Source organism: Ctenopharyngodon idella, chromosome 19 (genome assembly GCF_019924925.1).
Source record: "Ctenopharyngodon idella isolate HZGC_01 chromosome 19, HZGC01, whole genome shotgun sequence".
In the NCBI taxonomy this organism is placed as follows: Eukaryota; Metazoa; Chordata; class Actinopteri; order Cypriniformes; family Xenocyprididae; genus Ctenopharyngodon; species Ctenopharyngodon idella.
Window position 1 is genome coordinate 6,796,727 of NC_067238.1, and position 23,002 is coordinate 6,819,728.

A 23,002-nucleotide genomic window follows, 5' to 3' on the forward strand; every position below is an offset into this window, starting at 1 on the left:
AAAAAAAGAAAAAAAAGAACGGTTACCGATATTTCCACTGCTCGCAAACGATGAGACTGCCTGTTTATCTGCCTGGTCCAGAGCACGTGACCGGTGGATACATCTGACTGACTTGAGTGAGTGACGTTGTTATAGCGATGCGGTTGCAGCTGATGTGATCGGACATAGATGAAGCAGCCAAACCGAGTAGAAGCCTCAAAGATATATAGCGCGGAATCAAAATTGTGCACTGCACTGAAAACTCATTTGGATTATGATTAAAATAGCATGTTGGTTTTGGCGTCGGTCCAGATTTAACCGTGTCTGGGTCCGGAAACGGACCGGAGTCCGCCTATTGAGTACCCCTGCTATAGCTAAACAATTACAAGAACTATGTTACTTTAAGGCCAAATACAGGTTAGAAAGTGATTTAAAATATGGACCTTATTGAATTTTTGACTAAACAATTGGTTTTAAGAATGTTGCATTTTCTATGAATATTTGATTACTGTACTGTATTTTTCTATTACATTTGCATAATAAATCATCTGCTAGCTACAGCCATGGTAGGTTTGTGATGCAGCAGGCTGGTCCTCTCCGCACACATTCATAAGATTTTACTGTTTAGATGTTCATTCCACTCTGGGCTCTCACGTCCTTGAGTCAACATCACAAGCTCATGTCTGAGACCTTTTTGTGTTCTTGTGAGCACACAGTACACAACCGTGAGGGGTCCAGACACCCACAGTGCGGCAGCATGGGTATTTCTCCTTCTCATAGCACTGAATCAAGCGCAGCATTAAGTGTAGCTTTTGAAAGGAAACGTCTCGGGCAACTTGACTGTAACCCTCTTCCCTGAAAAAGCGGGAATGAGATGCTGCGCTTTATTGCCGCAATGAGGATGTCCCAGGACTGCTCTTCAGACAAAATATACCTGATGATGCATCTGTGGCACATCTAATTATAGCCTCTGATGCGGGTGCATGCTGATGATGTCACTGCCAGAGGCTATAAAAGTTCTAGGTCAATTACATTGACGTGTTTCACACATATTCATAGCTGGTCACCTCTAAAGATGTTACCATAGCACTGAATCAAGCCCAGCATCTCGTTCTCGCTTTTTCAGGGAACAGGGTTTCAGTCAAGTAACCTGAGATGTTCTTAATAGTTCTCCAGGAGGTATGAAAAAATAGTCGTTATTGATTAGCTAATAGTGAACTACCACATTCAACTGAGCGCTATTACGTATTCATTCGTTAATCAGTTTCTTGTTAGTTAATTGTAGTTACTAGAATGTTAATAGTGCGTTACTCATTTGTTCCTGTGTAGTTATTCATTAATGATGGAACAGTAATCTAAAGTGTTACCTGAAATACTAATAAAAGTTAGTAATTAAGTTTGAAAGCACGTTCTCAATAACTAGAGACGTAAACCCATGTTTATATATTTATATAGGGCTATTGGAATCATAAATCACACTGTGCTCGGCCAGAGGAGTTTCTTTCCTTGGTTTCTTTCAAGGATGTTTTTCCTCCACACATGTCACCTGATAAAGTTTGGATTCCTTGCCAATGTCGCCTTTGACTTGTTCAGATGGGCTTTCAAAAGAAAATTAATATTTAGTAATATTATTGATTTAACTATCAGATGACAACTAATTTGAACTGAACTGAGCTAAATAATGACACTAACTTTGCTAAATCGACACTGTTATTGAACTGAATTAAAACGACATTGATCTAAATTGAGCTGAATAATGATATCTTCTATAGAGCTGCTTTACAGCTGAAAATTAATTTATTTCATAATTTCAGATTTATGTTTCTCTTTCTAAATTGACTGGTGACATTCACATTGACTATAGCCAGAGCTGTATGTAGACACTCTGAGGTTCTTTGATACATTTTTCCAACCAGAATGGTCTGCGTTCATCACCAGGAGTGATTCCAGCGTACCAACAGTTTTTATGTAAACTGTTGGTACTTTCTTTTGTCTTTGCAAGAATGATATTGAAACTGTTGATAATCTTGCAATGTCACACCGAGTCTCTCTTGCACATAGTTTTATATTTAGACATATAGAGCAATGTAATGCAACATTATTACAGTGTCAGCATTCTCCGCCCCCTGCCCCCAGCTCCATTTCACTCCATTCAAGTTTTTAATGATCTTTTCGGTGGAAACATGCGAATAGTCCAGAACCCACACCCAAAACATGTCTTTGGAAAATTTGCTGACTTCCTTAGGCATCTTGCACTCTGTCTATGCACAGTGGAATGGTGGATTTTAAATAGATTTAAATCCCCCAAAAACCTTCATTCTGAGGGCCTCAGGCAGCTCTTTTGATCTTTGTATAATTATATCATGTAAATATTAGGTGTGGCCATCCTCTTTAATTATGTTCTAACAATGAGTAATTAAATTCTACTAATTGGTGCACTTGATTTTAATTTAAGGCCCTTGATGTAGGAAGTTAGTAGGGTGTAACTTTTTCCATAAAAGAAGTAGGTATGTCGATTTTATTAAGTTTACACACTCTCTCTATGTTCTGTTATTCCACCTAGCTCAACAATGGTATTTCTTTCTAGGTTCAGTTATCCCACCAGATGCAACATTGGTGTTTGATGTGCTTTTGCTGGATTTGTGGAATAAAGAAGACAAAGTTCAAATTCGTATGCTTCACAGACAGCAGAAGTGCAAGCGGACAGTGATGCCCACAGACTTTGTCCGTTATCATTACAATGGATCTTTGTTAGTGGGAAACGTGTTTGAGTCCAGGTGGGCCAAAATAACAAATCTGACTATTTGGGAAAGAAATGATAGAGAGCAATGATAGCTATTGCAGTGTGTGCATAAAGTACTTTGTCTGAATTTCACAGCATTAGATACAAAATATCAAACCAAGTGGCATTTGCAAACAAACAATCAAATTATGCCAGTGCTTTTGTTAGGCACGACGCGAAGCAACCCTTTTAGCCGTGACTTATTCACGATACTGCACTAGCCTTGAGTACCTTATTGCTTTTATAAAACGGTTACCACACAATACAAATATTAAAGCCAGAAATATGTATCAATGCAACTTTCATGAAATAAACTTTTTCTAAAAGCCTTCCTCCCGCCGGAAAAAATAGTCCCTGACCGTGAACGGCAACAGAAGTTACATTTTCACGTCTTTATGAGTGTGTCAGTCAGTAGCGAAGAATTGTTCGCTACTGACTGACACTGTTTTTGTTCCGTTTTCAAAACAATTCAACCATGAATTGTTTTGAAAACGGAACAAGACACAACTGACAAATGCTTTGACACTGTTAGTCACATGAAAACCCCTTAAATGTTAAAAGGATAAGATGATCATCGGACATTTAAACAGATTTTTTTATTATGAACATAGGACTGACCTGAAGGAAAATGCTAAATCTGAATGCAGGTAATAAACTCGCTCACTCAATCTTTTTCTCAAAACACTCTTCTAAAAAATACAGTAAGCTTCAATGAACAATATCAATTGAGAAGATACAGTTTATGTTGCTAAGGGTGTTGTGTAGTCATACACAGAACCATTGGGTGAAGCGGTCATAGCCATGTTTTATCGTGAATAAATCAGAATCAAGGACAGGAACTAACCGTTTTATAATTTAAATTAAGTTTTTTTTTTTTCTTTAACAAAGTTTGGGAGAAGTATGTTCAGGTAATCCAGCCAATCAGCACAAGAGGAAGCTTATAAACAGCCAGCTCTCATCTCTGTTCCTCAAATGTTTTCCGTCATCTGGCCCCGCCCTAAGTGCCCATCATGTCCTAAATTGAGCTCTAAAATCTTTTGTATCTGAGGAATCTCCGCTGCAATCCACCAGTCCAAGGAGTGAGTTTCCTGCACTTAACACCGCCGCAGAGCCCCCGCTGTCATCGTGGGGACGTTGGCCCACCTGAACGGGTCCCTGCACAAGATGCTGAGGCCTACCCTTGCCCCCTCCAGCGAGACATCCGCCATCTTCCTCCACATCTTTTTCTACTCCAGCCCATCCAGCCATCCCTGCCACACAGAAATAGACGATTAAAGCACTGAGACAAACTGATCAATTCAGACATCCAGTTCTCATACATATTAAATAAAGCTCAACTACACAACTTGTACATTTCTCTTTAGTCTGTTAATCCTTCTCCCAAAGCCATCCAAACTTCCAATCGAGCGAGTACGGTCCATCCAGCTTTGATCTCTATACGCAGTGCCTGTCCCACCGAACATCGTCTCCTCAGAACCTCCACTGGTGCCTAACTACATCAAAGCTATTATCTCTGTTCCCTCCCAGTAAGTTCAATTACCAAATAAGTAAGTAAGTAAAGTTTATTTATATAGCACCTTTCACAGACAAGGAGGGGTCACGAAGTGCTTTACAATAAAAATAACATAAAAACAAATAAAATAAATATACATTAATATACTATACAAATACCATCAATATAAATTTAATAAAAGGCAAACCACATTGTTAATTAAAAGCTTGTCCAAAAGATGTGTCTTTAGATGTTTTTTAAAAGATTCCACAGAACCCATAGTTCTCAACGTTAAAGGAAGAGAGTTCCAGAGCCTTGAAGCTACTACACAGAAGGCACGATCACCTCTTGTTTTAAGACATGTTCTGGGAATAGCTGGAAGGTCTTGGCCTAAAGACCTCAGAGACTGACCAGGGGTGTGTGCATGCAATAGAACCTGGATGTAAGAGGGTGCTTGACCATGCAAGGCCCTGTAAGTAATAACTACAATTTTGAAATGCACTCTAAAATTAAAAGGAAGCCAATGAAGGGCCTTAAGCACAGGAGTAATATGTGACCTCCTGCTGGACCTAGTCAAAAGCCTAGCAGCTGCATTCTGTACAATTTGTAATCTATTCATTGAAGATTTGTTCAAACAAGTGTACAGAACATTACAATAGTCCAACCGTGAAGAAATAAAAGCATGAACAAGCATCTCCATTTCTTTTTTTGAAACCATAGATCTAATCTTAGCAATGTTCCTGAGATTGGAAAAACAAAAATGAACTACAGACTTTACATTGATCTGTCGAAAATGACACACAAATTTCTTATGTCACCGCAGTCAGAGGATGTGTCACAGTTTCACTCTGTTTTGGACTTTTTTTTCCGGCCTGCACCATTTCCCACCACTAGGTCTTTGTCATGGTTTTTGATTTAGTCATCACTGTCAGCTGTATGTCATCATCACCTCATTTGCACTTGTATTTAAGTTCCCTTGTTTCTGTTCATCATGGTCGGGTATCGTCCGTGTATACGTGTGTGTTAAGCTCTTGTTTGGCTTTACCTTTGGATTTATTAAAGATTGCCTTCTCTCTTCATCTTCGTGTTCATATTTGATCTTCAACACAGCGTGAGTGACAGGATGAAAGACCACCAATGACCTGCCTAATCTTAGGGGTAATGTTGTTTGGGGCAATAATCATCACCTCAGTAAGCAACTTAATGCAGATACATTTGTTAATGGAGACTAAACAACCCTGCAGAAGAGACAGTTTGTCTAGTCCAGTGGTTCCCAAAGTGGGGGTCGCGAGACAGAGAGAGAGAGGTTGTGAGATGATTTCCAGAAATCAAGATTTTTTTTTAAACGATTAGAAATAGAATATTTTATCAATAATTGTAACAAAATACTAAAAATAGTAGTTAAATTAAAAACAAAAACCATGCAAATAAAAAAGCCATCAAATTTTCGATTTTTCTTCCCCTCAACCTTGACTCCTGAGGTGATTACAACAGATTAACGACATATTAGCAACAGCATCAGTTGCAACAGGTCAGTTTACAGCACCATGTTAAACATTTAGACGTGCACGTAGGCAATTCTTTAGGCTTTAAGCTTTGGATATTATTAGGGGCCAAGCACCGAAGGTGCGTAGGCACCTATTGTATCTGTGGCGTTCTTTTTAGGGGCCAAGCACCGAAGGTGCGTAGGCACCTATTGTATCTGTTGGCATTCTTTTTTTTTTTTTTTAGGGGCCAAACACCGAAGGTGCGTAGGCACCTATTGTATCTGTTGGCATTCTTTTTTTCGATTATTCTTCTTCCGCTCTGGAAGTCTATGGCAGCCCATAGAACTGCTTGCGGGAAAGTTGTGAAATTTGGCACACAGTTAGAGGACATTCTGAACTGTGTCCATAGCAAATTTGGAGTCTCTAACTCAATCCCTCTAGCGTCACTAGCTGTCCAAAGTTCCATTCATGTTTATGTTAATAACTTTTGAACCATAAGGGTTAGAAACAAAATTCTTTTTTCCTCTGATTCCTTGGGTCAAGGTGCACCTATGACATCATTTTGAATTTTCTGAAAAACCTACTTTTTCGAACTCCTCCTAGGCCGTCACTCTGATTTTCATGAAAATTGAACCAGATCATCTTCAGACCATGCCGACAAAAAGTTATGGAATTCAAGTCGATTTCTCAAACCGTTTTCGAAAAACAGAAGGAACGAATTTAGGCGAATTTAGACATAAGGCTGTATCTCCACAAGGCTATATCGTATTCTGACCAAACTTGGTACATGTCATCATAAGCATGACCTGAGGCATCATGCAGTGTTTCGGTGCAGCGCCACCTACTGGTCCGGAGATACTAAAAATTGACTTTTATGCTTATAACTTCTGATGGATTTGTCCAAAAATCATAAATTTCCCATATCGGCCATTTTGAACGTCTGCCATTTTGAATTTTGTGCTAAAATGTTGTATTTTATGAACGCATAACGCATTTGGCACAGCGCCACCTTGTGGTCAAAAGTTATAACAAAATTTACAAAAATGCTAATAACTTTTGACTATATTAACCTATTGTAATGAAACTGGTCTCAATAGATTCCTTGGGTCATGCTGAGAACATAGACATCAAATTTGCCATAGTCGGCTGAACTTCCTGTCCGCCATATTGTTTTTCTTTGAAAACCAACTTTTTCGAACTCCTTCTATACCATTGCTCCAATTTTCACCAAAATCGAACCGTATCATCTTCAGACCATGCCGACAAAAAGTTATGGATTTCAAGTCGATACGTCAAACCGTTTTTGTATACCGGAGCAACGAATTTGAGGCATGATGCAAAACCGACTCTTGAAGCTGTATCCCTGCAATGCTTTGGCATATTGACACCAAACTTTGCATGAGTCACTGTCACCTTACTTTGACCATACCACAACAATTTGGTCACAGTGCCACCTATTGGTTGAAAGTGATTAATCATTAAATCATTATTATTAAAGGTATTAATGATTTCTCTGTCTTTTTGCCTAAATATGTCTTTAATTGCTCAATGTTGCAGTAAGTCTGATGCTCCCAGCTGTGCTGGGATGACTTGTTGTGCTTTCTTTGTGCTTGGCCCCGATAATTGCTGCTTGCAGCTATATTTAGGGGCCAAGCACCAAAGGTGCGTAGGCACCTATTGTAATCGTTGGCGTTCTTTTTAATTATTCTTCTTCTTCCGTTTCTTCTTCTTTTGCTCTGGAAGTCTATGGCAACCCATAGAACCACTTGCGGAAAAGTCGTGAAATTTGGCACAAAGTTAGAGGACAGTTAGAGTCTGAACTGTGTCCATAGTCATTTTGGAGTCTCTAACTCAATCCCTCTAGCACCACCAGCTGTCCAAATTTACACTCATGTTTATGTTAATAACTTTTGAACCGTAAGGGTTAGAAACAAAATTTTTCTTCTTCTTTTTCTTCTGATTCCTTGGGTCAAGCCGAATCGATTGCACCCTATGATGTCATTTTCCGCCATGAAAAATTTTCCGCCATTTTGAATTTTCTGAAAAACCTACTTTTTCGAACTCCTCCTAGGCCGTTACTCCGATTTTCACGAAAATTGAACCAGGTCATCTTCAGACCATGCCGACAAAAAGTTATGGACTTGAAAGTCGATTTCTCAAACCGTTTTCGAAAAACATGCAAACAAATTTTACGTAGGGCTTGCGAAAATAGACATAAGGCTATATCTCTGCAACACTTTATCGTATTCAGACCAAACTTGGTACATGTCATCACAAGCATGACCTGAGGCATCATGCAGCGTTTCCGCGCAACGCCACCTACTGGTGATATGAAAAATTGATATTTTTGCTTATAACTTCTGATATCCAATTTTCCCAGATTGGCCATTTTGAATTTTGTGCTAAAATGCTTTATTTTATGAACCATTAGCATATCATTACGAAACTCGGTATGGGTCATCAGCACAATGCCCTGAAGAAGCCTAAGAAGTTTCGGACCAGTGCCACCTAGTGGAGAATTTTTTTTTTTCATATGCTTATAATTTTTGATCTGGTTGACTTATTTTCACAGGAGTCATATCCTTAGACTCCTGAATCCTTGCAGAGTCCAACGATCCCAAACATGCTAGGTTTTGACTTACGGTTTGTGCAGTGTGGTGATTTAGCACTTAAAAAACAATTGCGAATATCTTCGAAACCGTTAGTCCGATCGAGACGAAACCAGCGTAGGAAACACGAAACCTAAGCTGGTTAACTATATGTTCCAGCCCAAATGTCAAAATTTTGATAGGAAGTGGCAAAAAAAACAAAACAAAGTCATCCATGGGTCATTTTTTTATGATCTCATACATATAAATGTCTATAACTCCAAAACAAAATGAGATATTTGCACCAAATTTGACATACACATGTATGGGGTCACCCTGAGGACTCATAAAAAATCGGTGGGATTGTGCCTCTTGGTGGCGCTATAATTGAACAAAACATGAAATTTCCATTAAATACAATACAGTATTATGATATAAAATGCTATATTATATGGATGCATTGATGTACCATTACGAAACTCAAGATGTTCTGAAGGTACACAATAGGGTTTGAGATAGCGCCTCCTTGTGGTCAAATTTTATAATGAAATTTTAAAAAATGCTAATAGCTTTATATAAATGTGGCCTATTGTAATAACCCTGGTCTTATTAGATTCCGTGGGTCATGCTGAGAACAGTGATGCCAATTTTGCCATAGTCAGCATAACTTAGTCTCCACCACTTTGATTTTCTTTAAAATCACACTTTTTCAATCTCCTCCTAGACCATTGGTCCAATTTTCACCAAAATTGAATCGTATCATCTTCAGACCATGCTGGTGAAATGTTATGGATTTCGTATTGATAGATGAAACCGTATTTGCTTTGCTTTTTGATGAGTAGGCTTTAAAGAGTTAGTTCACCCAAAAATGAAAATAATGTTATTTATTACTCCCCCACATGCCGTTCCACACCCGTAAGACCTTTGTTCATCTTCGGAACACAAATTAAGATATTTTTATTGAAATACGATGGCTCAGTGAGGCCTGCATAGCCGGCAATGACATTTCCTCTCTCAAGATCCATTAATGTACTAAAAACATATTTAAATCAGTTCATGTGAGTACAGTGGTTCAATATTAATATTATAAAGCGACGAGAATATTTTTGGTGCGCCAAAAAAACAAAATAACGACTTATGTAGTGATGGCCGATTTCAAAACACTGCTTCAAGAAACTTCGGAGCGTTATGAATCAGCGCGTGGAATCATGATTCGGATCGCGTGTCAAACCTCCAAACTGCTGAAATCACATGACTTTGGCGCTCCAAACTGCTGATTCGACACGCTAGTTTGACACGCTGATTCATAATGCTCCAAAGCTTATTTTTGGGTGAACTAACCCTTTAAGAGGCCTCTCTGTGAGCAAGCTCCCTTTTGTGTGGGTATTTTTAGAACGTTTTAGCCACTTAGAAGTGGACTTGCTTCAGATGGCAGGCCTTAGCAGGCCTCTTTGAAGTTGAGTCCCCAGCAGTGTGGGCGTCTGGCATCTGGCTGTTGCTTGTTTTCAGTTTGTTGGCCTTAGCAGGCCGCTCTCCCTGTGGGTGAGCCCAAGGTGTAGACTTTGGACAGCCAGCTAGCTATTTGCTATCAGGCTGCTGGCCTTAGCAGCTAGTTTCGGGCAGCAGGCCTTAACAGGCCTCTCTGAGAGCCAGCCAGTAGGTGTATGGCAGCAAGCAATGGCCACAGTCAGCCAGTGAGCGTTTGCCATTGAGATGCGTGGCCTTAGTAGGCCCCTTTCGAGGCAAATTTCCCACAGTATGGTTAATTCTCTGCCAGTCTAGACTCGGTACCAGGTGCTTGGCCACAGTAGGCCTCCCTGATGCGAGTTCCCAGCAGCTGGGTATCTGTCAGCAGGGTCTTGTTATCAGGTGGTTGGCCTTCCGACCTCCTTGAGACCGCACGGTTCTGCGTGTTGCTGGCTTGGCTAACCTTTTTCACCTTTGTTTCTAGTTTTAGCCTGGTCGACCTGATAGGTCGAGCTGGTACTCTCTTCAGTCTGAGAGTGGGCTTGAGTACTTAGCTTCTTAAGTCTGGTAAGTGGTTGAAGGCTTCCCTCGAAGCCTCCCAGTTAGATCAGCTGTTAGGCTGTGAGCATTCCCCACACAAGAGTTCCTTTTTAGAGTGCACAGCCTCCTTAGTGCCCTAAAACATAGGTGCTTTGTGGATCCTAGGATCGAGCAGAGTAACTCCCCTCGCTTGCAAGGGTCGATAGCACTTCACTGAGTCCTGCTCTTCAGGATGCCCGTCTCTAAGATCCGGTCTGAGTTGTTCTACTGCCCTTTCTGCAGTCCCTCTTTCTGGATGTCTCTTCATGAGACTTCTTTGTCTAGAGACTCTGTTTCTGAGGAAACAGACAGGTTGTTGGCAGACTAGGTTACTATTTCAGCTAGAAGCCAGGTCAGCCTCCCTGGTGGCATTCGGGGTTGACTGCGTTCCCCTGAGAAGTGACTGGCTGGGGTTCCTTCTGGCCCCCTAGCCACGCTCCCTTAAAAGGACCCCTTTCCTTTGAAGTGGTTGGTTTCAGGCCCTTGTGCGGCCTTGGCATGTGTGAGATAGGGAGACCGATTTGAGGCTTGTAGCTCAGGCTTTGACCGCGGGGAGCGCTGTCACTGACAGCTCATTTGTGATAAGCGGATAAGCGGATGACATGTTATTTGGGCGCCCCTTATATACGTGCGGGTCGCATTGTTATGATGTCATGGGCTGTCGCTGGTCAATATAATATTGCCGAGATTGGATAAGTGACCACCGGACACCGGTTCACGCGGAGACATTCCCCTAGCGTGTTTACGCAGCGTCAATACATTTGACATCGTTTATTTTAATGTGAACAATGCGCTATAGTTTTAATTCAGCGCGGTGCAGCAAAGCAAAAATAGACTGTGCATAAATGATTACTGCAGACGCAGTAAATGAAAGCTGCAGATGCTCCGCTCCTGGAATGCATTGCCGGACCACATCCGCATGCAGTGTGAACGCTCTAATCCGTTAACATGGGCACGGAAAAAAATATGCACCGCATACGCACTGCAAACAGAGTAAGCTATGTGTGAAACAGGTGTTAGTGCGTGTGCACCATTGAGCACAACATTTGTATATTGTTTAATCACCTCCAAGAATAGTGGGGGTCGCGAGTCACTGGCATCGTTATTTTGGGGGTCGTGGGCTGAAAAGTTTGGGAACCCCTGGTCTAGTCTATCAAGACTAAAAGATAAACTGCGTCAATGTTTCAGTCACCCTCAAAAAAAAAAAAAAAAACTTTGCTTGCAACACAAAAATAATATGCTCAGCATTAGCGAGCTAAACAGTTATTTTTCTATAATCACATAATGCTGAGGCTTACGCTGGGCACTGGAAGGGTCAGTAATTGTGGAATTTTATTAGGGATCCCAACTCATTGGTTCACTTCTGACGTATGTCGAACGTGACCGACTGAAAGGGAACGTCTCAGTTACAGGAGGGAACGGAGATGTACTTCCCGTTATCCACAGTTCCTGTGCCACCTCTGAGCGTGGGCTACGTCTCCTCAGCGAAAAACAGAGTGCGAGTGCACCCGCATCCGCAATTATACCCGCACCACTTACTGTTTTATCAACACAAGGAAGACACAAGTGTAATAAAAGGATTTTATTAACAAAAAGACAAAAGTAACTAACAACTACTAAATGGATAGAGTGCAAAAATATTGATAAATGCCAGTGAATGAGAAGGATGTTACTATGGCAGTTACAAGTTAATCTTATGTAAAGATAAACCGTACTTTCTCTAGAAGAAATAAGGTAATCCTTATTCTGAATTCAACAAATAAATTGAGAATTTATTTGTTATTAACTGATATCAGCTATGCCAAATCTATTGTAAATTAGATAACCATACACTGACAATATACACTCATGCCAAGGTCTCTGGAAAGAGGTTTGGTAAGTGATATTTACGTTCTGCCTGGTGACGTGTTGAGTGGCGACGTCTTCCACTTGCTGAGCTGGCCCACGTTGCAGTAGGAAGAAAGGAGTGGGAATCTGTTTCACAGCCTTGAACACGAAGTACTTGTAAACCTTGAATTCCTGAAGCACAGAGAAGGTCCTTTTTTTGGAAAACACAGAAGAAGCAGCCCAGATCTGGAAGATCTCTGATGAGAGAATTTTGAAGTTGGTGCAGAAGATATTTTGAAGATTGGAGCTAAGCTTGTCGTTGTTTTCTCCATCGCATTTTTTAAACTCCCCAAATTCACTTCTTTCAGAACTTCCTTGTTTCTCTCTTTAGAGCTTCAGAGTCTTGAGAGAGCAACTTCACAACTCTGTAGAGTTGTTCTTAGCTCAGCACATCTTGGGACCGGAACCTTGAACTGGGACTGGAACAGGAACTGGAGCCTGGAAACAGAACGGGAAACTGCCACAACCCAGAAGCTGGAACAATTCTCTGTCTCAGAGACAAGCCTTTTAATCTGTCCCAAAAGGAGGGAAATGCAAATTGGCACCTTTCAGATCCAGTGTTTTGTTTGGCTGATGTTGTCAGAGGTGGCCACTGGATGGCCCCTCTCTTGCATGAGGTTCATTTGCATAGCTTAAAGTTCATGTTTAGAACAATGTGTTTTTCCTACGCATAATTCACTTTCCAATCCCATTTCAGATTAACCTAGGCATTGTGCTGAAAACATAAAGTCTAAACATCATTGGGTTATGTTGAACTACCTATGCATTTATGTATACCTTAATAGGTAAGTTTGTATATTTTGCATATACACAAACAACACCCATTAAGTATATACAGTTCTGATAATAGAAATGGAGAAGATTTGCTCCATTTTGTCCATTGTGTGTGCATTTTTATATAGAAAATACATCTTGAAGCCACATGGCAAAAGCTGTCTGGTGAGTGGAGTCAATTCACACCTCAGGCCTTAGGACTGAGGGACTGGGGTGAACAATGGGGAAAATGGTGATAGGATTAGTCTGCTCAATGACATGCTAATGTCATCATACTTTCCTTGCACAAATGGTCAGTGTGATTGTCTTTGCAGGCTTAGCTCCTAGCTCATCTATTTCCTTGTTAGTGGAACTTATCTTTGAGATGTGAGTTTTGGAGTCCTGTGCTTTTCATTATGGCAGATGAAAGGGGGCTATTGATGTAATGGGGGAATCTGCCCTCATGTTCACCTGCTGATCACTACAGGTATGCAGTTAATAGAAGTCAGGTCTCTATACACTCTACATAGTGCTCTTCATGGCCATTGTATAGATAGAGCAGCTGTTCCAACTACACACCGATATGGTAGTATTTGAAAAATACACATCGGTCTCAAAATTGAAGCAGGTTTGCCAGATGAACCGGTGTCCTGACATTTCATCCTACCCATCAGATTGTCCTACCCGGGCTTACTGCACGTGCGCACATCAATATTACATCATTTTTGTCATGATAAATAACACAAAATGACTGTATTTGCATTATTGTAAGGGTAGGTTTAGTGTTGGGGTAGGTGTAGACATTAATAAAGCACAATCTGATAAGTAGCATTTTTCGCTATCGATTTATACTTGTTCTAACGATTAATGCTATATCATATTGTGCTACCACTACTGTACTTGCATTATTATAAGGGTAGGTTTAGGGTTGGGGTAGGTGTAGATGTTAATAAAGCCATAAACCACGTTAATATCACGCTGGAAGCACAATCTGATAGGTAGCATTTTTCGCTGTCAGATTTTGCTACCCACTGTTTTAATGGGAGGTAGCAAAATCTGACAGGGTAGCACAAATTTTCAGAACACCGGTTTACCGCCCAGCACTATGTTGAATTATCTGTTGAACCACCTTGACGTCAATTTTTCAAACTACCTATTACCTGGTCTCAAACATGGGATATAATACTGATATAAAAACAGATATAATACTGATGAACAAATGATAAAACTTGGGTTGCTGAATATTGGATCCCTTTCTTCAAAAGCACTTATTGTAAATGATATTGAGTGCGTTTATATGCACGTTCTTGAGCTGATGCTTAATAAGCTGACAGCAAACATGGTCATGTAAACACGGTAACCCATTTTCTTTTATCGGAGTAAGGTCATAAACGGCTTAAGCATAAACCGGTCGGAACAGGTAGTTTTTTGCCTCTTACCCCGATTTCGCGCGGCATGTAAACACATTAACCTACTTTCTGTCGGCTTATTGAAGTGCGCTTGTGTGATGCGTGACAGAAACACATCTTTAGTGCAGATTTAAACGCATCCAGACAGAGTGAGCATTTTGCAGGAAAGGAAGAAGGAAATATATCACAAATGCAGACTCTTTCAAGACCCAGAAAACTGTAAAAATGTGTTTTCATCTCTCGTGCGGCAGAAGTAGAAGTGGTTCAGTCAAAACGCTGCATCTGTAACTGCACAAGAGAATAATAGATGAGCCGGAAGTTTCCCGCTGACATGTTGCAAGCTTATTTAACATCACTGACATAACATATGGAATACTCTGAGTCAGATACGTAAATTATTATTTTTGACATCACTAATGGGAAATAACCTGATATATTAATAAAGTCATGTAAACACGGTTTACTTGCGTTGTCAGTTAACTGGTATGCATGTAAATGGGGAAAACTGGTTATTTCAATAAGCAGATATTTGTGAGTTATCAGCTTACTGGTGTGCATGTAAACATGCTCACTATCACAGATAATAAACTAGATGTGCTGTGTTTGACAGAGACTTGGCTAAAACCAGACGATTACATTACTTTAAATGAGTCCAGCCCTCAAGGTCACTGTTATAAACTCAAGCCTTATCTGAAAAACAAAGGGGGAGGTGTTGCTGTAATTTATAGTAATTCAGTATTACTCAAAAGTCTTTCAAATATAATTCCTTCGAAACTGATAGTGCTTTATGTAACGTTATCTAGTGTACGTAATGAATCCCGCTTGACATTTGTGCTGGCTACTGTATACAGGCCACCAGGGCACCATACAGACTTTATCAAAGAATTTGCTGATTTTCTTTCAGAGTGAGTACTGGCTGCAGATAAAGTCCTAATTGTTGGTGATTTTAATATCCATGTAGATAATGAAAAAGACACATTGGGATTGGCATTTATAGACATTCTAAACTCTATTGGAGTTACACAACATGTTTCAGGACCCACTCATTGTCGTAATCTTACGTTAGATCTAATTTAGATCATACTTTTAGATTCCTATTGTCACATGGAATCGTACGTTAGACTCCTTTGCGCTTAAAGAAGATTAATGAAATTAGTCCAATGTCGTGGTACAACGAGCACACTTGGGCTCCTAAGAGAGCAGCCAGAAAACGCAGCTGGAAGAAAACAAAACTAGAGGTTTTTCGCATTTGTGGAAAGAAAGCATTTTTACGTATAGAAAGGCCTTAAAAAGAGCTAGAGCTACTTATTTTAAATCTCTTAGAAGAAAACAAACACAACCCTGGGTATTTATTTGATACAGTGGCTAAATTAACAAGAAATAAAGCTTCAACTTTTCATGTTTCAAAACAGCACAGTAGTAATGACTTTATGAATTTCTTTACTGCAAGATTGATAATAGAGAGAAAATTATAACCATGCACCTGTCTACTACAGTATCACTTCAGACAGTGCATTGTAGTGTCACTGAGGAAAAAAATCCATTAATTCGTTGCTATAGGAGAGGAAGAATTGTCTAAACTTGTTAAATCATATAAACTTGTTAATCATAGACCCTATACTGACTAAGCTTTTGAAAGAGATGCTTCCAAAGGTCATAGATCCTCTTCTTAATATCATTAATTCATCTTTGTCACTAGGATACGTACAGAAAACATTAGGAAGTAACATTAGGAAGCATGGCATTCGTTTTCACTGTTACGCTGATATATCTCTATATTTCTTCACGCCCTGACGAAACGGAATGCAATACGTATATCTAAACTAGGACATATGCTCTCAAATGACAAATGTGGAACAGTTAGTTCATGCGTTCATTACCTCAAGGCTAGATTACTGTAACGCTCTTCTGGGTGGTTGACCTGCTCGCTTGATAAACAACTCGTACAAAATGAAGCAGCTAGAGTTCTTACTAGAATCAGGAAGTATGTGTCACACAGCGCAGGCGGTGTAGATAACACAATGAAACTGATTAAGTTCAAGTAGACTCTTTAATAGATAATTCACAGGTACAACGAAGGCAGGAACAGATACACCAATGCAACATAGATGAGACCGAACAATGCAACACAAACAGAACTGAACTTAAGTACATGTGATAATGAGGGAGATAATGAATGCACAGCTGCACATAGTGAGTGATCAAGAAAACAAACTAAGGCAGAAGGTGGTGAGAGTCCAAACTAACAGAACCATGACAGAACGCCCCCTCCCTTAAGGCAGAAACATGCAGATAGTACAGGAGGTGGCTCTGGAGGTGGACGGCTGACCAGGAGATGTTGGAACAGAAGAATCCAGGGTGGTGATGGTGGTTGGAGCCAGGGAGGAGCCTTGAGCAGGAAGCTCATCCTCAGCGCAGGATGGGACAGCCGACTCATACCCCTCATCAGATGCGTTCCCCTCAGGCTCCAGTGTGATGTCAAGCTTGATCGCTCCTCCTAGTGCAGGCTGCAACAACGCGGCTGTGTCATTCACTCCATCTGTGGTGGGTTCTAGCTGTCTCATCTTGCTGTCTGTGGGTTTCTGGCTGGGCACTGGGTTTGGAGTGGGGCTGGTGACGTAATCCATGGTGAAATCGGATCCAAAGGATACCAGCACCCACTCCACAAAATCGGCGAAGCTGTAAAAAAAATACACGAAACAAAAGATTTTGCTGCCATAAATTCACTTTCTGTTTTTGGTTCGGTCTTCTGTCACATAGTGCAGGTAGTGTAGATAACACGATGAAGACAGATTAAGTTCAAATAGATTCTTTACTAGATAATTCACAGGTTTGTCAGCTGTTGGAGTTTGGATTCCTTGCCACTGTCGCCTTTTGACTTGCTTAGTTGGGGACACTTGATATTCAACAATGTTTTTGATCTGTCTGCATTGACACCATTGTATGCGAACTGAACTGAGCTGGACGATGACATCACTCCAGAGCCGATGTATAGATGAATTAACTAAATTAATAACTATTGATTTTTACAAAGGAATGAATCAATACTGAACTTACTTAAACTGGACAATGACACCATTTTCTTCTAGAGCTGCTGTGCAGCCAAAATGATTTGCCAGTTATCACTGTAAAGCTGCTTTGACACATTCTGCATTGTAAAAAGCATTGTATAAATAAAGGTGACTTGACGTAAATCACCTGGTAAAACCACTTCTCCCTCAATTCCATCCTACAAGCCGCCTTGCCAAGAATCCCAAACCTACAGGACAGAATTGTAAATAATTTCACCTCATCTACAACCTCCCATTTCCCAATTTTTCCATTTTATCTGTCACGTCATTAATTTCTTATCTTAATAGTGGCAAAGGCCTCCAAGCCAGATCCATCAAAGTTTTTTTTCATAAATTAATTTACAGCAAACCCTCTCCCGCAATAAGGAACCTCAGACTTCTCTCCTCATTAAAGGTATCCAAAGAACTCAACCCGCCCTGACACCAGGTAACCCTTAACCATAGACTTACCAAATGTATCTCCACTCTCTGCCTAGACTACCATTCCATCAACACTTCTTGTGCAATCGACGGAATGTTCATTTTAGCTTTCTTCGGTTTTCTTCGTTGCTCCAAACTCACTATCAACTCCAGTATTAACTCAAAATTCCATCCTACAATTTCAGATTTGCTGGTATTAGACAATGAAACCACTTTCTTTTTTCATTAAACACAGCAAGACATACTGTACCAAGCCAAAAAATTGTTTTCAACCTCCCAACCCCCATTCAACTGTACTATTCCCTCTTATCTTGCCTGTAATTCAAAGGCTCTCAGGTTAAATCACTATTCGACCTGCTATTCGTCGATGACAGCAAAAGCCCAGCATCAAGATTCTGGTTTCAAAAACACCTTAAATTAGTTCTTATCCAATCTGACATCCCAGCAGATAATTTCTCCAGCAACTCATTTCACCATAGGAGCAGCAACCACTGCTGCTCAAAAGGGTCTCTCACAGCAGCAAATCCAATCCCTCAGTTTCTGGTCATCAGAAGTCTTTCAAAGCTACATCAGGTCTAGGGATGGTTACTAGTTTGACGATAAACTGGGATAAAAAAATCCTGATTGTTAGTATTACCGTTTCATATTTTAATTATCATTAAAACTGTATTTGATTATCGCAATTTGAAAATCTCATAGTAAATACTGTTCAGCATTAAGCAAAGTTAGCAACAGTCTCACGCAGGCGCAGCATGCAGCGTAGGTTTTGTTTACTGTCTCAGAAAAGATACAATGACATTAGCTTTTCATCTTCCTTCTGTTTAATGCTTAATAAAGTTGTGTTTATAAGCGCAGAGCTGCTTTGTTTACAGAGGTGGGAAAACAGCTGTATTTCTGCTGTTCCATAGATGCTACCTACTGCCAGAGAGTGGATTTACATTTTCATTCAGCCTTTATACCGTTTTTGTTCAGATGAATGTGAACATTTTAACAGGTAGATGGAAAATAAGCTAATGTGCATTCTGAAAATCTCAAAAATTCAGATGATAAGGTAGCCTGTTGTTTATGGGGCAGATAAAACACCCATAATTTTTTATCACTTTGACTCATCCTTTTCATAAAAATTATTTAAAGGCTGAAATGTTAAGTTTATCATTTTATAAAACTTTGTTTTGTCAAAACTTTATATGGACATGTACATTTACATTCTAATGCAACCCATCCACCAACACCAAAGTATCGTAACATCAAATGCGGACTCCCCCATGTGAATGGTGTTTGGGCCCACCTGTTATGGTCAGGACCCTCCCATTCAAATCACAGTGAGAGCTCGCTCTTTCTAATGTACCACTGGGCGCTCCCGATTGCGTCGCAGCATGGGCTCCCCGTTCGGAGGCTATTTTCACTGTGCTAATTCACGCCCGTCCAGCGGGCCGGCCCCTTTAAAAAGCTGAGCGACCCCTCCTGTCTGAGCACAGTGCGCATCCCTGTTTGACTCCCATCTGGTGCCGTGAGCTACATTTCATACTAATACTATCAGCTCCCATCGGATCGCTGCACAAGCTCTCCCGGTCGAGTGGCCAAGAACTATCCCACAAGTGCCATACCCTCAGTCTCACACCCCTCATTGTGAGCATCCCCGTTCAATTGTTTGCTGAGCTTGCCTATCCAATGCTGTGAGCAACGTCGGAGACCAGTACCTTCAGCTCCCATCGGATTACTGTGCGAGCCCTCTATTCCACTATCCCATGAGCACTATACCCACAGCCACTCCACTGTTCTTTGGGGGGCTTTATACTAACCTTACTCTGGCTGCTGTTCTGTATTATTGTTATCTATTTTTGGGGGGTAGTACTTTGAGTTAATTTTTTTTAAACCTTACAAACTTAATTTTCTATAATGTTTTGATTCAAAAGTATATTTGTGCTATATATTTTTTTTTAAACAAATGCCAGTATGTCACTTGTTTTGATATTTTGAAAAATAATGCAAAAACCTTTATACATTTTTAATTGTGGCTTAAATTGTTCAAATACATGTTGGGGCCACTGTAAGTATGTAATTATTATATGTATGCAATTGTGAATATTAATATATTGTGGCTTTTATAATGTCTGTAAATTCTTATCACAGCCATCTTCAAAACTCAACATACAACACATATGTGGGGGAGGGCAGTCTCATCAAAGGCATGGAGGAAGGCATTTTGGGCATGTGTGTTGGGGAGAGGCGATCAGTTATTATCCCACCATTTCTGGCTTATGATGACAAAGGATATGGTATAATTAGAGCTTTCATGATTTTTATGACTTATATTGATTAATCTTGACTAATTTCTTATACGTACCTTATTATACATTTATTGTACAGCTGTACAATACATAATGCATAATAATAAAGTATAAGTATATATGACCAAATTTTTGACAAGTATAATATTTGGTAACACTTTAGAATACTGTTTCTTACTTACTGCATAACTAATAAGGAAATACTGAAGAACTAATAGGTAATTCTTCATTAACACTTAAGTCACTACTGTTAACTACTAAGAAAGATGTGTTAACTAATCAGTATGTAATAAAATTTTATGATTATGTTAAGTAACAGTTAGCTAATCAATAACTAATGAATTCTGTCATACTTCCTGAAGAACTACTATTAATTATCTACTAATTAATGTTCAAGAAATATAACTAAGAAGTAGCTACTAATGAACAGAAAATTATTCATTTTATGATTCAATTCAAAATTACTTGAGTAAAATTACAACTACTTTGTACTAGTCCATCACTTTTTATTATTATTATTATTATTATGGAAATTAAATATGCATTTGTATGTTGCATAATGTACTGCTCTCCCAAAAAGACTCATTACAACAAATTGTTCAGAAGTTTTTGCCTGCACGGTGATTAGCTACTTTGTGTGCATGTTCTGGTAAGAAATCAGCTTCAGAAAGGAACCCCACCCCCACAGCCTTGCCATAACTATCTAACTTACCACAGATATAAAATGTTTTATTTATTTATTTACCCAAACACTGAGATGAGGCTGTTGAGTCATTTTAGGGTTATTTTTTTCAGTGTTGGGTATTTTTGTGTTGTTATTGACCAATATATATATATATATATATATACAGGTGCTGGTCATATAATTAGAATATCATCAAAAAGTTGATTTATTTCACTAATTCCATTCAAAAAGTGAAACTTGTATATTATATTCATTCATTACACACAGACTGATATATTTCAAATGTTTATTTCTTTTAATTTTGATGATTATAACTGACAACTAAGGAAAATCCCAAATTCAGTATCTCAGAAAATTAGAATATTGTGAAAAGGTTCAATATTGAAGACACCTGGTGCCACACTCCAATCAGCTAATTAACTCGAAACACCTGCAAAGGCCTTTAAATGGTCTCTCAGTCTAGTTCTGTAGGATACACAATCATGGGGAAGACTGCTGACTTGACAGTTGTCCAAAAGACGACCACTGACACCTTGCACAAGGAGGGCAAGACACAAAAGGTCATTGCAAAAGAGGCTGGCTGTTCACAGAGCTCTGTGTCCAAGCACATTAATAGAGAGGCGAAGGGAAGGAAAAGATGTGGTAGAAAAAAGTGTACAAGCAATAGGGATAACCGCACCCTGGAGAGGATTGTGAAACAAAACCCATTCAAAAATGTGGGGGAGATTCACAAAGAACGGACTGCAGCTGGAGTCAGTGCTTCAAGAACCACTACGCACAGACGTATGCAAGACATGGGTTTCAGCTGTCGCATTCCTTGTGTCAAGCCACTCTTGAACAACAGACAGCGTCAGAAGTGTCTCGCCTGGGCTAAAGACAAAAAGGACTGGACTGCTGCTGAGTGGTCCAAAGTTATGTTCTCTGATGAAAGTAAATTTTGCATTTCCTTTGGAAATCAGGGTCCCAGAGTCTGGAGGAAGAGAGGAGAGGCACACAATCCACGTTGCTTGAGGTCCAGTGTAAAGTTTCCACAGTCAGTGATGGTTTGGGGTGCCATGTCATCTGCTGGTGTTGGTCCAATTATTTAATAATTCTTTATGAATTACTAATGGGTTGCCTATATTTTCACTTTCCCTCAGTCATTGCCTTACATTCTGGAATTTACTCAATGGTAATGTGATATGCTGAGGAAAACAGACACACTTACAGTACTGTATATGAAATATAAAAACTAATCTGAGGTAAGTTGGCTATGACAAGGCATTTAGAGTGGGGGTGGGGTTCCTTTCCGAAGTTGATTTCTTACAGAACACACTCACAAAACAATTATTTACCACACAGGCAAAAACGTCTATAAAATTTATTGTATTTGTTAATAATGCATTTTCATAATACTACTACTGATAACATTAGTAAATAAGAAAGGGCCACAACTCAATGTAATTGTGTTTGACTGTTCAGTAGTAGTTAATTCATAGTTATATTTCTTGAACATTAATTAGTAGATAATTAATAGTAGTTCTTCAGGAGGTATGACAGAATTCATTAGTTATTGATTAGCTAACTGTTACTTAACAAAATCATAAAATTCTATTACATACTAATTAGTTAACACATCTTCCTTAGTAGTTAACAGTAGTGACTTAAGTGTTAATGAAGAATTACCTATTAGTTCTTCAGTAATTCCTTATTAGTTATGCAGTAAGTAAGAAACAGTATTCTAAAGTGTTACCTAATATTTTTATAAAATGGATATAAAAAGTCTACTCACCCCTAAAACAGCAGATTTTGTGATATAAAAAATGAAATAACTTCTTTGGGTTTTTTTGGGTTTGGGTCTGTTTTCAGAATTAACTGATTATCAAGTTCATATGAAATAGTACACACTTTTCTTCACCTGAAGTCATTTATACTTTGAATATAAGTATAAATGACTTATATTCTTATATTAAGCTGTTCTTGTAAGATCTTCTTGGCTGCATGCTACTACAAGAGCCATGGACCACAAAAAGCTTACAAAGCATCAACAGGATCTCATTGTTAAAAGGTATCACTCAGGTGAGGGCTAAAGGCTGATTTATACTTCTGCGTCGGACCTATGCCAGAGCCTCG

General features: G+C 39.5%; 1 protein-coding gene across 3 annotated transcripts in view; it reads left to right on the forward strand.

Annotated features, from left to right (window-relative positions):
- The window catches only part of fkbp10a (FKBP prolyl isomerase 10a), a 225,411-nt gene that overhangs the window by 35,368 nt on the left and 167,041 nt on the right, over positions 1-23,002 (forward strand). For all 3 annotated transcript variants that reach the window (XM_051872848.1, XM_051872847.1, XM_051872846.1), the window contains exons 3-4: positions 2,567-2,756; positions 20,048-20,193. In XM_051872848.1, coding sequence (XP_051728808.1) covers positions 2,567-2,756; positions 20,048-20,193 — 336 coding nt within the window. The remainder of the gene's footprint in view (positions 1-2,566; positions 2,757-20,047; positions 20,194-23,002) is intronic.